Below are 16,376 nucleotides of genomic sequence, written 5' to 3' on the forward strand. Positions count from 1 at the left end.
AAATCTCTGTTGAAAATGTTAAACCCGATTAACCCTTGTGTGATGTTCAGGTCTGTGAGACAACGTCACAGTATTTACATCAGATAAAGCAGTATTCCTTCCTTGTACTTAAAATCAAATCTAAAATCAGAAGTAACAGACACATGAACCCCATTCAAGAGTCAAAGAAACACATGAGTGTGTAAACTGTGAAAGCGTCTCGCTCAAACTCAGAACTCATGGATATATGCGACATTTGCTTCTTTCTGATGTAAAAACTGATCCACAAGGTAATAAAGCAATAAGTTAATAATGGTTGACGGCAGTGAAATCTGTGGATTGTTTCATGTTTGATGTGTGTGACGTGTGAAGATTGAATGTGAAGGTGTTGAGCATCATGAGTGGAATAGTATTTCTGCATTTCTGCAGAGATGAGTCACACGCGCACACACACACACGCACACACAGCTTTCAAACCTTTTTATTTCTCCCACAAACTCCATTTATAATCTGACTCAAGTAGATTTGCACCGAAACTCCATTCAACAGATTTTCTCTTAGCGTACAATAACACTGTCGGTTATTTGCTGGTGTGTCTTGAAGAAAAGGGAAATAAAGGGAAAGGTTTTGCAGTTGAGTTGAGAATAAATGTTTGAGTATATGGGGATTAAGTGTTTGCTCACGACGTGAGGCCTTTAATCAGAGGAAAGACACAAATCACTTTTCTCCCACAAACAAACAAACAAACAAACGACCATCAACTCCGCTTCCATCGGTTGAGATGTGTTTTATATAAATAATACTTTAAAAATATTGAAAAGAAACAAAAAACAAGCCAAAAGGGGGGGGGTCGTCTGCGTCCTCCAAACTCTTCCCAGCATGCAGTGTTTGAAAGCGTTTGTTTTTTAGACATGGTTTTATATTCTTCTGGTTTGTGCCACGGTCTCTCTCCATGAACGGACGTGTTTGTCCAACAGAAATGAAAAAGAGGCTCTAAAACTAAACTGTGAGGTCACATGTGCACCATCGGCTCGCTACACAATAAACATCCACACCGTCTTTGGTGCAACAGACACCTTAGAGAGAGATAGAGCAGGAGGATTGTGGGAAAAACATGTCCGCTCTTGAACAGCTTCCTCAAATGAAGTGGGTCCGTTCCGGATGCGGTGGGATGAGAAACACAAGTGTCCGTGTGCCGTCTCGTCTAGTGTGTGGAGCTCATGTCGAGGGCAGAAATGTGCGGTGGGAACAGTGTTCAGGGAAAACAACAGAAACCTGCAGAGAAACCACACACGCCATGCAGGAATGAATACAACAGCTCCGCTAATGATGTTTTTAACACAACACAACACAACACAACTGTTGTATATCTCAGTGGATTTGGATGTATGAATGTTGCAAATGATCCGCTATAGTGTCTCCAATTCCTGTAAACGTCCTTAAAGCTCACTTATTTATAATAATTAAACATTGTGCATGTTGATTTCACTGGGGCTTTAAGTGTTGGGGTGGGTTTAGAGGATACATTCTATCATAAACCTCATTTAAAATCAATGGAAGTCGATGGAAGGTCCCCACTAGTATAGCAAAACAAACGTGTGTGTGACAGTGTTAACAGGGAGGGGTTCTGTCACTCTCATAAGATGCTGCTGCCGCAGTGAATGGGATGACTCAGTCTGTCTCTCTCTCACTCTCTCTTTGTGTGTGTCTCTCACTCTTTCAGTGTCTCTCACTCTTTCAGTGTCTCTCACTCTTTCAGTGTCTCTCACTCTTTCAGTGTCTCTCTCTCACTCTCTCTTTGTGTGTGTCTCTCACTCTTTCAGTGTCTCTCACTCTTTCAGTGTCTCTCACTCTTTCAGTGTCTCTCACTCACTCTCTCTTTGTGTGTGTCTCTCACTCTTTCAGTGTCTCTCACTCTTTCAGTGTCTCTCACTCTTTCAGTGTCTCTCACTCTTTGTGTGTGTCTCTCTCTCACTCTCTCTTCGTGTGTGTCTCTCACTCTTTCAGTGTCTCTCACTCTTTCAGTGTCTCTCACTCTTTGTGTCTCTCACTCTTTGTGTCTCTCACTCTTTCAGTGTCTCTCACTCTTTCAGTGTCTCTCACTCTTTGTGTGTGTCTCTCTCTCACTCTCTCTTCGTGTGTGTCTCTCTCTCTCTTTGTGTGTGTGTCTCTCTCTCTCTCTCTCTCTCTCTCTCTCTCTCTCTCTCTCTCTGTCTCTCTCTCTCTCTCTCTCTCTCTTTGTGTGTGTCTCTCACTCTTTCAGTGTCTCTCACTCTTTCAGTGTCTCTCACTCTTTCTGTCTCTTACTCTTTGTGTGTGTCTCTCTCTCACTCTCTCTTCGTGTGTGTCTCTCTCTCTCTTTGTGTGTGTGTCTCTCTCTCTCTCTCTCTGTCTCTCTCTCTCTCTCTCTCTCTCTCTCTTTGTGTGTGTGTCTCTCTCTCTCTTTGTGTGTGTGTGTCTCTCTCTCTCTTTGTGTGTGTGTCTCTCTCTCTCTTTGTATGTGTGTGTCTCTCTCTCTCTTTGTGTGTGTGTCTCTCTCTCTCTCTCTCTCTCTCTGTCTCTCTCTCTCTGTCTCTCTCTCTCTCTCTCTCTGTGTGTGTCTCTCACTCTTTCAGTGTCTCTCATTCTTTGTGTCTCTCACTCTTTGTGTGTGTCTCTCTCTCACTCTCTCTTTGTGTGTGTCTCTCACTCTTTCAGTGTCTCTCACTCTTTCAGTGTCTCTCACTCTTTCAGTGTCTCTCACTCTTTCAGTGTCTCTCACTCTTTCAGTGTCTCTCACTCTTTCAGTGTCTCTCACTCTTTCAGTGTCTCTTACTCTTTGTGTGTGTCTCTCTCTCACTCTCTCTTCGTGTGTGTCTCTCTCTCACTCTCTCTTCGTGTGTGTGTCTCTCTCTCTCTTTGTGTGTGTGTCTCTCTCTCTCTCTCTGTCTCTCTCTCTCTCTCTCTCTCTCTCAATCGCATCCAGAAGAAATGTCTGTGTGCATTTATATATACACTACTGGTGAAACGTTTTTGGACACTTACTGATGTGTTCATATTATTTCCATATTTAAGAATAATAATAAACTCGTCAAAATGATCAAATAAAACAATGAGAATTATGTCGTAACTACATTTTAAAAGACATTTACGCAAACACTTTCAGAACAAATGTTTACTGGTGCAGTCCTTTAAATGATATGTTGATTCTTTTTAGAACCATCTGTCTGTGTCATTTCACACTCAAGAGGACGTGTGTTCTCCTGTGTGACAGTAAAGTCAGCAGTGCGTGTGTGTGCAGTCTCACCTGTACAGAGGAGCAGAAGATCAGACAGATGAGGTCATTGCTGCTTGCAGGTGGAAAGTTTGCGGATCTTGCTCGCTGCAGATAAACCCTTCCTGGAGGGATTTGATGAAGAGCTGGAACGCCGCTCAGATTTGGGTTTCAGTGCCGCTGACTCCATCCCGTTCACACACGGCGGTTTGGCCACAGCACACGTGCGCTCTGGAGGACGCTCTTCCTCATCCTCATGTACCTGTCCTGCTCAAAACAACACACACACAATCATGTCTTTAAGACCATCATAACACGCTTTATAATCACATGTAGTTTTTAACTTTATGTACATCCTTTCCCTGTCAAGATTTCAGACTCAGACAAAGAGAATGTGTTGTGAAGGGCTGTCTGGAGTCCTGAGGGTTCGTGTCGAGGTCAGAAACACTGAACTCACCTGGTACTGTGAAGTCCTGAGTGTATATGATGTCATCTTCAAACATATCATCGTCCTCCTCCTCACCGTAACCGTGGAGATCCTCCAGGTATGGCACCACTGTCATGCTCCTACAGGGGTCATGGGTTTCAGCGCTGGGCGGGATGGGGACCGGCTGTTCTGAGGGAGGGTGTTTCTTACGAACCCAGCTGAACAGGAAGAGAAAATAAAACAGGGAGACGGTGGGTGCAATCTAACAGATTGAAATCTGAACGTGTGTGTGAGCGCCGCAGCAGTGACTGATGGGTAATCTGAACTCACTTGTGTTGTCTGATGTGTTGTATTGAGAATCTCTTCACAGGATCATATTGCAGCATTCCTGTCAACACGCGATGAAGAAACACAATCGTCATCACAATCAACAGCCGTCACACTGAAGTATGCAGTGTGTGTAAAGTGTCTAGTGAAGTGCTGTTAGTCTGTATGATCTGTAAAACACGTCTGGTTTCTATTATTCACTCTACAGAGACAGCAAACAATGGTTAATAACAATCCAACACGGCTTCACACTAATGCTCTTTCTTATTTAACACTTCATCTGTAAGTACTTAATTATACACATCAAAATCTATCATTTGTAAATATGTTCCTAAATCTTTGTTTACTCAGATCGCAAGTCAATTGAAATATTTTTGAAATAGTTTACAGTTCTGCTCACATCCTATTAAGATGATTTAAAAAAAAGCTAGTCAACTGAATGCGTTTACATAATATATGAGTGTAGTAGAGTAGGCGGGGCGAGACCGTGGTTCGAGTCCGGTGAGTAATTGTGAATTAGCGCCAGCTGTGCGCACACCGGGCTCGAATCACGTAGGAGATAGGGAGCATATAAAAGGAACGAGCGACCGGACCGTCGAAGAGAGAGGACCGGGCCCGAACTTATGTTATGTTTGTATTTATATTTATGTTCATGTTTTGTTCGCCGGCGGTCGTCCGTGAGGGGCCGCCGGCTGTTATATTAATTTATTAAATGTTTAAATGTTTGCCGGTTCCCGCCTCCTTCCTTCCATTTTATTGAGATGTGTTACAATGAGGTATTCAATACCATTAATATTAAATGGTTAACATTATTTGTATATTACCAAAACTTGCTATTTTGTCAAAAATACATCACCTAACACATAAACGTACATTTCACAGCAAATAATGAATTTGGCTTTAGAATAAGATTGGCGCCCTTTTCAACACCTAACAGCCAGTTTCCTTCTAAAAACTTTGATGGGGCGATGAATTTCTGGTTGACGTTTGCCGTATGTTGTTTTGTTTTTTCAAAGCGCTATTTATTTATTTAACGATACAACGAGAGATAGATAGATAGAACAGACACTGAAACTGATACGGCAAAAAGAACAACATTAACACACAGTGCCGTTCAGTAGAATTAGCTAATGTGTTCCTCAGATGACAGTCACATAATAAACGGGAACTGGATGTGTCTTTGTAGCGGGACATGTGTTTTAGGATCTTAAAGGTCCTTGCACATACAGTCAGAAATGTTCGCATGCGATTTTTCTTATTTGGCGCTTGTTTGTACTGTGTCTCTGAATTGTCAAAGCACCTTTAAAAAATGCTTGCAACAGATGCGAAAATCACGGAAATCAAACCCAGTCCGAATTTTATTTATGACGGACCAAAATATCGGAGGCGGTGTGTAAATGTGATAGACACACATTTTCTTTTTTCAACGTGGCTCTTCTTCACTTAAAAAAAACACATATACCGGATATAATATTAGTGCGTCATTATAATTAATTACATTTATAATCTTGATGTGAAATTGTGACTAAAAATGAATGAATGACATCTCTATTTGCATTATTTAAATAAAATGAATATTAGTTTTTTATGAGCAAGAATATGATTTTATTGAAAAATGTCCATCCCTGACACACACACTTTGTTTGACATGAAGTGATCTTTCTGAGATGAAACAAAACAATTCATCTATCTATGAGATAAAATGAAGTGTGTAATGGAGTCACAGCCCCATCTGAAGGTCAAACCTATGAACTACACCTTTAAAATACTTGTATACATGCACAAACATGAATGCTGAACAGGAATCACACTGATGTTGAAGTTGACTGGAGGTCAGGAGGTATTTCTACAGTATATGACCTCACCTCTCAGGAGATCAGACAGTGGCGGCCCACACTCCTCAGGAACAGTGTAGTCACCTTTGCCAATGTTCTCAAACAGCTTATAGATGTTGTCTCCTTCAAACGGGTACAGACTTGTGGTTATGTTGTATCTGTGAGGGGAGAGACAGACAGATAGACGGGTTAAGTCAGTGCCTGGAGAAGTGGGTATACTCTTAATTTATGGCCCCCTTTTTAAACACCCCCGCAAAGTAGGCCGCCTCGGTGTTGTAGCCAGGCTTCCAAAACCCTGGTTTTATGCACATTTTGAAGTTTCATTTAAGAAATGAGTGATGGCCTCAGAAGAGGTGCAGATTCTGCAATCAATCCTGTTCTACGGGCTATATGAAGAGCAGTCATGTAACGATTCACGATACGATTCATTCAAAATTGATTTTTTACTAAATGAGTTGAGACAAATTAGAAATGAACAACTGCACTGTTATTATCCTATAAACGCTGCACATTTCTTTGTAAAATGAAAATAGTTTTAATGGCAAATCACAAAACTTAACTGCGATTTTGAAACAAATTTCAACTACAATAAAAAAATTATGATACAAAGTCTCTTTAAATTAAACAAACTAAGACTTTATTTTGATTTTCAAGAAATATCAGCATATCCACCTTTCCCGAGTTTGCAATAAAACAGCGACCCCAGTTGTTCAAATCATGTATTGCGATTCAAATGACATCTCAAGCGGCTTAAATCGTTGCATATTATAATTGATTTTCAGTCGGCTCACGGTGAATCGTAACATCCCTAATGAAGAGACCACAAGGGCAGTACACAGACTTTTGTTTTTATGGATGCATGTGTTTGTTTGTTTATTTGTGTCTGATGGGAACTCACAGTGTGACTCCAGCAGACCAGATATCTACTTTAAACCCTGAAAACGTTTCCAGGCCGTTGGCGATCTCGGGCGGCTGGAACGCTGGAGACCCTTGGCTCGTCCGACACGTGTCATCCTCTGCGAAGGGGCGTAGAGCCTGGAGGTCAAAGGTTAACATGTGGCAGTTGTTTCTAACCCAAGTTAGGTTTGAAATGTTGATATCAATGATCCCTTAATGATCCTCATTCCTTCAGTCGACATTCATGAGCGCTGCTTTAAACCTAAAGATGACAACAGAGAGAACACACATCGATTGGCTCACCTCTGCTACACCCAAGTCAGAGATCTTCAACGCCCCGTCTGTGGTCAGCAGCAAATTCCCTGGTTTGATGTCTTTGTGCACGATTCCCTGGCTGTGCAAGTATTCAAGACCATCCAACAGCTGACAGAAGTACCTGTGTAAACACAGACGCCACCACATGATCCGATTGCTCCACATCAAATCAAATCATTTCACTTCAGTCTCCTCACATTCCACAACATCAGAAGAATGTTTTCAAATAATACTGCGTTTAAAGGATTTGTCGTCTTAGGAAAAGGATGTGAATAAAATAATGCTGATTCACAAGTTAACAAATTTGTTCTCAATTTTAAGCTGCTAGATCACATTTGAACTGAATGGATGTCTGACCCGTGAGCTTGGAACACTGGAAATCTTTTCTCCGGAACACTGTCCAACATCTCCTGCATCCCACACACACAATACTCCATGATCATATACGTGAGAGAAGAGTAAAGGAAGGATCAACAGAAACAGGGAGGAAAACACTTCACGCCTTTAGAGACAAACATTGACAGTGTGTAATGCATGTACACCGCATTTAAATCTCACACGTCATGTTTGTGTGCCAAAATATGAACGAAATATGCACACTGGGTATCCAAGACATGATCATTCTGTGCGTTTGTGAAAGGTTGTCCAAAAGTTTATGGAATCATTGAAAATGATATAACCAGCATCCATGTTAATTGACATTCTTTCTTATAGAGTCATTCCGTGTCAACTCAACCATAGGTCCCATGCTCAAATTTTGGATTTCTTTTAACAGAAGCAAGACCATCATCAGTAGAGATGAAATGCCACCGAATTACTGCCCTAAAAAGGGAATATTACACCACATATTTAAATTCTTGGTCATTCAAAAATGGCTAAAGACATCCTTTCTCAGTCATTTATCTGACACAGTATGTTCCTTTGGAACTATAATATCTTTTAAATTAACTATTGAGACCAAAGCAGAGCAGAGCAATTTCTGTAGCTTTGTACTAAGATGTTGTTCAAATTGATATGTTCAACACGGTTGTTTTAAAAAAAAGAAAAGATATATGTTTCTAGATTCAACACTATTTGTTCTTCACATATTCAGCTATAAAAGAAATGAAATAGCAGATTTGAAAATGTGTGCATTTGATCAGTTTTCTCATGAAGCCACATTTAGATCCTCATATCTCTAGGACTGCACATTATTGTGCTTTAAAAATGTAGTTCCCAATAGACAAGTTGGTCAAGAACAAGAATCTAAAAGGACATTAAGGTATCTCTAACAGTTCTGGAGTTGAAGGCATGCATATTTTGTAAAAAGAACACTAAAAAGCTCTTTCATCATTTTTGAGTTGTCACCATTGGCATAAAATGCATCAACGATTCTTAAAATGAACAGATTTTCTAACAGATGTTCTGATCTTTGTGTAAAAATGAAATAATGATGCAGGCATATTTCTCATGTTGTTTTTTACGCCCTCTAATATGGCTCCAAATTTCAGGTTAAAATTGTGATATTTACCTCCCTCTACAAATTAATTGATGACTTAATAACTATACACTTGTGGCATTTCATATTTTTTTAACATTACTCCAGATGTTGGTCTTGCCTCTGTAAAAATAGAAAGAAATATCTAAAATTCGAGCCAGGAAATATTCCAAATTTGTAAGATTGGATACGGAATGACCCTGTTGTTGTTTTTTGAGCACACACACATTTATGATGAACGGAGTGTAAATGTGTAGATGTTTGAAAGGAAAGGATATATTTTCTGCTTCTCCTCATTGTACAGCACATCGACCAGCTGAATGATGTTCTTGTGCTGCAGTCGTCTCAGCAGCTGAATCTCTCTGCAGAAACACACCACACGTCACCAGTATGAACAGTCAGAACAAACACGTGATGATGTGTGAGGGACGTACAACTGATTATTAAACACAAACACGGATCATAAAAACACACTGTTATTAAAGCTCACGTGCTGCGTGTGGTCATGTAAATGTGATTGGTCAGATTGAGGGGTTACAGGAAGTGATTTTGAATCATTTGATCTAACAGTCACTTAATAGTAAACAATAAATCAATATATTGATGATAAATTAAAGAGAGAAATATTGGTGAAAACACAGCGGCTCTACAAGGCACAAGACACTGTACTTTTACAATTGTTCTTGAACAAACTGACGCTTTCACATTTAATAAAGAAATTTATTCTCTATGTGTTTGGGTTTATACGCTCATCTGACTGTATTGTGTAAAGTCAGCCGGTCACGTTATCACAGGTTTTGTATGGTTAGCATGACCCGTTAACCTCGACATGTATCACGACTGAAGCCCCGCTCACACTTTCTTTTTTGCTCCATTGTCTTCCAATCATACGCATGCCAATGCGACAGACCAGTAAAGCAAACTGTATAAAGATATTTCGCTGTGTAGCGAAGGTCAAGTTATGTGAGACCAATAGAAGATCAAAACGTCACAGCGTGAATGTAAAAGACGGATCTCTCCTGCCCATTTGTGCAGCACCGTCCAAATTAACTTCCCATGTCTGGTGTGACGGCGCTATGACGCGACAGATATTGACTTGCTCATTCTGGTAAACAATAACAACACAAGGTCATGGGTTCAATGTCCAGAGAACACACAATGATGGAGTGTAGGCTTGTGTATACTATAGAACCGTTTTCTTTTCTTAGATGCCCAGATTCAAAATCTATACTGTAAATAGGATGCGGGCAGTTTTGAACCATATCCTCATTTCTGTAATTTATAGCATTTTGTTCAGTTTTTGTAGCTGCTGTTACTTTAAGGTAATGTATACTGGCTGGCTTGTGGGACTCCCGAGGCGGTCACGTCTTCCATTGAGGAAGCAGAGGCTGAGGGCTCGAAGGCGGACTCGTCCATCACCCAGGCTGAAGTCACAGAGGTAGTCAAGAAACTCCTCTGTGACAGGGCAACGGGGGTGGATGAGATCCGCCCTGAGTACCTCAAATCTCTGGATGTTGTGGGGCTGTCTTGGCTGACATGCCTCTGCAGCACCGCATGGCGGTCGGGGACAGTGCCTTTGGACTGGCAGACCGGGGTGGTGGCCCCTCTTTTAAGAAGGGGGACCGGAGGGTGTGCTCCAACTATCGGGGATCACACTTCTCAGCATCCCCAGGAAAGTCTACGAACGGTAGACCGGAGCTTGGTTCGCATTGCCGGCAGTAAGTCAGACTTGTTCCCGGTGCATGTTGGACTCCGGCAGGGCTGTCCTTCATTTTTATGGACAGAATTTCTAGGCGCAGCCAGGGGCCGGAGGGTGTCGGGTTTGGCGACCACACCATTTCATCTCTGCGGTTTTCGGATGATGTTGTCGTGCTGGCCCCATCAGACCAGGACCTTCAGCATGCACTGGGACGGTTTGCATCCGAGTGTGAAGCGGCTGGGATGAGAATCAGCATCTCCAAATTCGAGGCCATGGTTCTCAGTCCAAAAGGGGTGGCTTGCCCACTTCAGGTTGGTGGAGAGTTCCTACCTCAAGTTGAGGAGTTCAAGTATCTGGGGGTCTTGTTCAAGAGTGAGGGAAGGATGGAACGGGAGATTGACAGACGGATTCGGTGCAGCTTCTAAAGTAATACGGTCGCTATACCGGTCTGTCGTGGTGAAGAAGGAGCTGAGCCGCAAGGCGAAGCACTCGATTTACCGGTCAATCTACGCTCCTACTCTCATCTATGGTCATGAGCTTTCTCCGCAGGGTGGCTGGGCGATCCCTTAGAGATAGGGTGAGAAGCTCGGTCACTCGGGAGGAGCTCAGAGTAGAGCCGCTGCTCCTCCACATCGAGATGGGCCAGCTGAGGTAGCTCGGGCATCTTTTCCGGATGCCCCTGGACGCCTTCCCGGGAAGGTTTTCCGGGCATGTCCCACCGGGAGGAGACCCTGGGGAAGACCTTGGACACGCTGGAAGGACTATGTCTCTCGGCTGGCCTGGGAACGCCTCGGTGTCCCCCCGGAAGAGCTGGAGGAAGTGTCTAGGGAGAGGGAAGTCTGGGCATCCCTGCTTAGACTGCTGCCCCCCGCGACCCGGCCCAGGATGAAGCGGAAGAAAACGGATGGATGGATGGTATACATGCACACAAATATTGCATCCGGTACGTCTGCCTTTTTATGCAAATTAATTCAAAGGGATATTGTCTTCTTTATTTCATTGTTTATTCCTTGATGAGATAGTTTACCCAAAAATGTAATTGCTGTTAATTTACTCAACCCCAGTCCATCCAAGATGTTGATGACATCAAGAAGATATTTATGAAGAAATTCGGTTGAATTGATGAAATTTAAATCAATGAAAGTCAAAAACGCTCAAAAGTTATCCCTGCCCCTTGTGACTTTAAACTGGTGTCTTATAAAGCCAATCAATTCAACCGAATGCTACTATGCGAATCCCAAATCGCATTCATGTGCCTCACACACTTACAAGGGCATACCCTTTGTAGAGCGAGTTCTGGAGGGAGATGAACAGTGTTTTTTCCTAAATGTAGCCGTTTAATCATACATAATGAATGCAGTGAACAACACAGTTCTCCCTTATCAGAGACAATGATCACGTTGTGTACACTTACTGCAGCTACTTTCAATTGCACAAGACTCGTTTGGAACACGCCCCAATGTCTGTGGCTGTAGATTGTAGATTATAACGTTGTAAAGAACATTAGCATTCTTGGACTGACTGATCAAATCACGTCATTTTAAGACGTCAGTATCGTTTCAAAGATGTGGCGTCTCAGGACGTGCAAATAGGGTTCTTCTTTAAAACTAACACCAGTGAAAAGATAATCTCTGCATTACTTATGATCAAAAGGAATGCAGCAGATTCATGAACGGATGGAAACCTTGGGTGCTTGAAATTTAAGGCCCGTCCAAAAGGCCATTTTGACTGACAGGTCAAGCAACGAATCACATGTCGTTTCATGTTCATGGTTGTTGAAATGTCTATGCAATGAGTTTATGCAATGAAGCTCACATACTTTTAAGAAATCCGCCCTTAGTTGATTGTGATGAATGTTCATTGACACCGAAATAAACATGTTTACAAAATTATGTTGTTTCCAGGTGTGTGGTTAAGAACGTGACGCATACATCAGTAAGGCTCACTTGACTCAAAGCCACTAGCCTACAACCTTTAGCCAAAAAAGTGTAACGGCTAATGCTTACGCCTTCAGCAGAACGAAGGAAAGGGGACCAGAGGCTAGTTTTTAAAATAGATGGCAATGAATGATGTTAGCAAATTGTAAGCGTTACAGACCCTTCTATCTTCCTTCTGTGGTATTTCTGTGATTGACTTTGAGCAGAATGTGCCATTATGAGGTCGTCTTTGGCCAAATTATGCTGAAAATCGGACACAATCTCAAAATATTGCAAGTCGCCACACATTCTGTGGAGTTAGTTTCATCATTTCTGCGATCGCAAAATCTGGCAGGGACTGATTATTCTTGTGAGCTTGTTCCCAGTTTAAGGTCAGTTCTCTTTTTTCTCTCTCTTTTTCTCTCTCTCTCTCTCTCTCTCTCTCTCTCTCTCTCTCTCTCTCTCTCTCAAAGAATCAATATTTACATTTACACCTCCAGCACTATTTGTGTTGTCTGAGAATCAAACCCGTCATGTTGGTGTTGCTAGTGTCACCCGGTAACAAATACTGTGAAACAACATCACCCGCTTGTAGCCTGAACAATCAAGACAGGGTTTTCAATAACAATCACGTTAAGTGAGTTAAGTGACCTCTGATGAAAACACATCATGTGTATTTAATGCAGAAATCATTCGGACTCCAATTCTAAAGAACTTGGTATTTCATAGTGGAGCCGTATGCAGATAAAAGTTTAAATATGAAACCCAGATCTTACTTCTTCACATTGGCCTCTCCGTTAGGAATCCTCCTCAGTTTCTTCTTCTTCAGGATCTTTACGGCTCTGCGACACAACGTCTCCGAGTCCAGCATCTCCTTTACCTTCCCGTACGAGCCTTCTCCCAACAAATCACCCATCAGATACTTCCCGATCAGCTTTGCACGCTTGCGGCGGGGCTGGTAGATGACATCGCTGGAGTCGATGCGGTGGATGAAGGTGTCCATTCCCATGAGCTCATTCTCCGTCAGGTAATCCAATTGTTGAAGTTCACCACCCAAGCTCATTTTCTCTGCCCTCTCACTCTCTCAGTGTGTTCTAAGCCTCAATGAAAAATGCTTTTCCAAAGAAAGTTAGGCGCAGTCCTGATCGAGCAAAAACAGTTAGTAGGACAACACTAGAACCGAGTCAGGCCTGGAGAACCGCAGCAGTCGCATTGCTGATGTCCACGTCTGTTATCCACTCGACGGCTCCACACACCACAGAAACTACAGCACCTCCCGAGGGTCACAAGTGTTTGGTGTCTTTGGTCAAGAGGCTTGGATTAGCCCACGCTTGGAATCATGGGAACCCAGCACATCTCTGCAGACACGTCGGCTAAATCTTGTGCAGTCAAAAGCATCCAGCAGTGTCTGCACATGTGAATCCGCCGAAACCCTCTCTGTGTGTTTAGAATGTCAGTGCTGTCGGGTCACCACACAACCATGAGCGCCGTCTCCTCTGGAACGTGCGATGGGGAACTACGATTTCCAACTTCTGTTCAGCATTATTGAGAAAATGAACATCCAAAATACCTAAAACAAAGAAAAGACAATAGAATAAACCCCCTGCAGGTTTCTGACTCAATTTTCCATTGATTTTCAATCAGCTGGTGTCTGTGTGATGTTTTGTGAATATGTGAAGTTAATGCAATGATGTTCAGGATTTAATGGTTATGTAAGGAATAATCCACGGCTATTTGCCAAATTAAAGCTGTTATTGATGTTTACACTGTTATTTTAGATCAAACAGGTAAATATATGAGTGTTATTTTGTCAGTTCATTTTAAATGTAATCAAACTGTCTGGAGCTACCCGTGTGTTAAAGGCTTTTAATGCACACCTTCCAGCCAATCACAATCCAGTATTCAAACAGTATAGTAAAATCATCATGTATCCTCTACTGGACCTATGTATAAACGTTAAAAGGATATTGAAATGTGCCTACACCAAAAAAGAATTACGGTCTGGCAGCTATATAATCACACTGATGTAAAGTAAATATATGTTGAATTACATTATGATGTGTTTCTATGCACATGCTAAGTGCTGTAAGTGGTATGCTAAGGAAAACACATATGTTTTGTTATGTGGCATTTGCTCAGAAGCATTTGATAACTGCAGTTCTAAAGCTCAGCTGTAATAAAAACTTCAAATGTTTAATATCTTTTCACATCATGTGTTTAAGCATCAAATTATGGAGCGTAATATCGATAAGTAACGGTATCGATCGAATCTTAACGATACCCATCCCTAGACGTTAGGGATGTAAAATGAACAGTAAAGTCCAGACACATACACAAACTCTATAGACAAAAGTCAGTCAGGGACTGAAAACAACCGTCAATCTTTCGAGATCAGCGGTTAAAAAACTGACATGTTTGCGGATTGGTCTGATTTTCCACTGCGTTAAACGATCAAACACAACCTGAGAGCGTTATTAAAATAAAAATGTCTGTTGTGTGTGTCCGTCTGTCAGTCAGGTGTGTGTTGTGTGTGATGTTTGTACGGTTTGTGTCGATGAAACAGAGAGTTTTATCAGCAGCAGTTAGCAGCGGCTAACACATATCTCTGTAACGGAACAAATCCGTCGGATCAACTGACCTGAGGTCGGCATTCATTAACACGACCCGTCGACGTATGAAAAGGCTCTCCTTTATTCCTCCTCTGCTTACCGTTCGTTTATTTTCTATCAACCGTTCTTCACACAAGCTGCTGCTTCAAGGCTGCCGCCATCTTGTTTACCTCCCTCCCATCGTTCGTTCGCGCGAGCGCCATAGCGTGAGCGCGCACGGCGCCGGCAGCAGTGAGCAGTCCGACCGAGCGCGCACCCGCGATTTAGCGCGACAGATGTGTGGACCTTTCGAGAGTCCCAAGTTACACCAGTTGTACATTTAGAAACATTTTTGCGTGTGAAAACATTCATTAAATATTTGTTTGTCATTTAAATGTATATGTAAACACAACCGACTATTGTCAACGTTTATACAGGAAACATTTGTCAATATTATCAAACAAACGCTCACTTCATCAAAGATTTGATCGGATCTTCACCCCGGGACATGCTGATATAATATTATTCATGCTTGTTGTTATTAAAACTGTATTATTTTGAGACAGAACTTTAGTGATGCAACAACATTCGATATATTATTTCTATGTGTTCAGTGTGAGGATGGATGAGCTCGTGAGGGTTATATTTAACACGTGTTAAGACCGAAGAATGTCAAACTCAAGCTCTTATTACAGCTCTCTTCATTACACTCATCTCTTCTTCATGCTTACAGGACACCACTTCACTAATAAGAGTGCATTTCATTTAAACTGTAATAAAGTAAATCATTTGGGAATGTCAATAATAAACATTTCAATAATGAACAGCATGCAGGTGGTGTTCACACACACACACACAGCCCCAGTCCCAGATGTAAGACAGATGGAAGAATGTTTTTGTCCTTATGTTGTTCCGATTGCTTCTATTGTTAACCCCATTTGTAATTCGTCTTATCTTTGGATAAAAGCGTCTGCTAAATGACTAAATGTAAATGTAAGAACCATGAATCAATCATGTGACGTCGTTTTCCTTCATTTACAAACGCTAAACAAAAAAAAATCATTTTATCGCATTTGCTGGCGACTTGTCTGTAAAATCTTGACAAGAGATGATTGATACTGTCAGAATATAGATCTAACCCTAACAAAGCTCCAAAGTCAGGCCCGGTGCCACGAGGGGGAAAAAGGGGCATTGCACCCTCCGACCTGGTTTGTGCCCCCTCTGTTTCACTTTAATATTAATGGCAAAGTTTCTAAAAAAGAAATGGAGAAACTTTAACTAAAATTAAAACTGTTTTGGTTTTCACCGTTGTCTGTGTATTTCACAGGTAACAGGATGATGATGGGATGGACCTCTGCTTGCCAATGTTAGTTCAGGTGAGTAACCGCACTAAAATATGATTGGACAGGCAAAGCGTAGACGTGTTGTGCTATTGGTTGGCAATAATGTGCATTGTGTATGTTCAGCGGCGAGTCCAATATGCACTGTTCCGTTTTTTTTTTTAATTTGTTGTCATTCAAATGTGTTTTTATTGATTTTGGTTACTAGTTACTTGTAACGCATGGAGCTGCGAGTAAACAGACCAACTCTACTCAACTCAACTCAACTTTATTTATATAGCGCTTTTTACAATTTTCATTGTTACAAAGCAGCTGTACATGAG

At 41.7% G+C, this 16,376-nt stretch overlaps 1 protein-coding gene across 2 annotated transcripts; it reads right to left on the reverse strand.

The window, feature by feature from the left end:
• Positions 1-444: 444 nt before the first annotated feature.
• On the reverse strand, positions 445-14,959 carry stk11 (serine/threonine kinase 11). 2 transcript variants are annotated; one of them, XM_056743162.1, is made up of 11 exons: positions 14,835-14,959; positions 12,902-13,695; positions 8,789-8,872; positions 7,391-7,480; positions 7,022-7,154; positions 6,720-6,856; positions 5,852-5,979; positions 3,990-4,047; positions 3,690-3,877; positions 3,266-3,499; positions 445-1,254 (listed from the first exon to the last, which is right to left on the reverse strand). In XM_056743162.1, exons 2-10 carry the CDS (start codon positions 13,186-13,188, stop codon positions 3,300-3,302), a joined length of 1,305 nt encoding a protein of 434 aa, XP_056599140.1. In that variant the 5' UTR covers positions 13,189-13,695; positions 14,835-14,959; the 3' UTR covers positions 445-1,254; positions 3,266-3,299. The 2 variants fall into 2 exon arrangements, with proteins under 2 accessions (XP_056599140.1, XP_056599139.1); XM_056743161.1 differs by having other exon boundaries at positions 14,764-14,920.
• Between the last annotated feature and the right edge of the window lie 1,417 nt (positions 14,960-16,376).

Source organism: Triplophysa dalaica, chromosome 3, assembly GCF_015846415.1.
Source record: "Triplophysa dalaica isolate WHDGS20190420 chromosome 3, ASM1584641v1, whole genome shotgun sequence".
NCBI classification, from domain to species: domain Eukaryota; kingdom Metazoa; phylum Chordata; class Actinopteri; order Cypriniformes; family Nemacheilidae; genus Triplophysa; species Triplophysa dalaica.

Coding starts and splice junctions, on each gene's coding strand:
- stk11 (XM_056743162.1), bottom strand. CDS start 13,188: ATGAGCTTGGGTGGTGAACTTCAACAATTGGATTACCTGACGGAGAAT. Junction 8,873..12,901: donor GGAGAGGCCAATGTGAAGAA/GTAAGATCTGGG, acceptor GTGTTTCTGCAG/AGAGATTCAGCTGCTGAGAC. Junction 7,481..8,788: donor AATGAGGAGAAGCAGAAAAT/ATATCCTTTCCT, acceptor CTCTTCTCTCAC/GTATATGATCATGGAGTATT.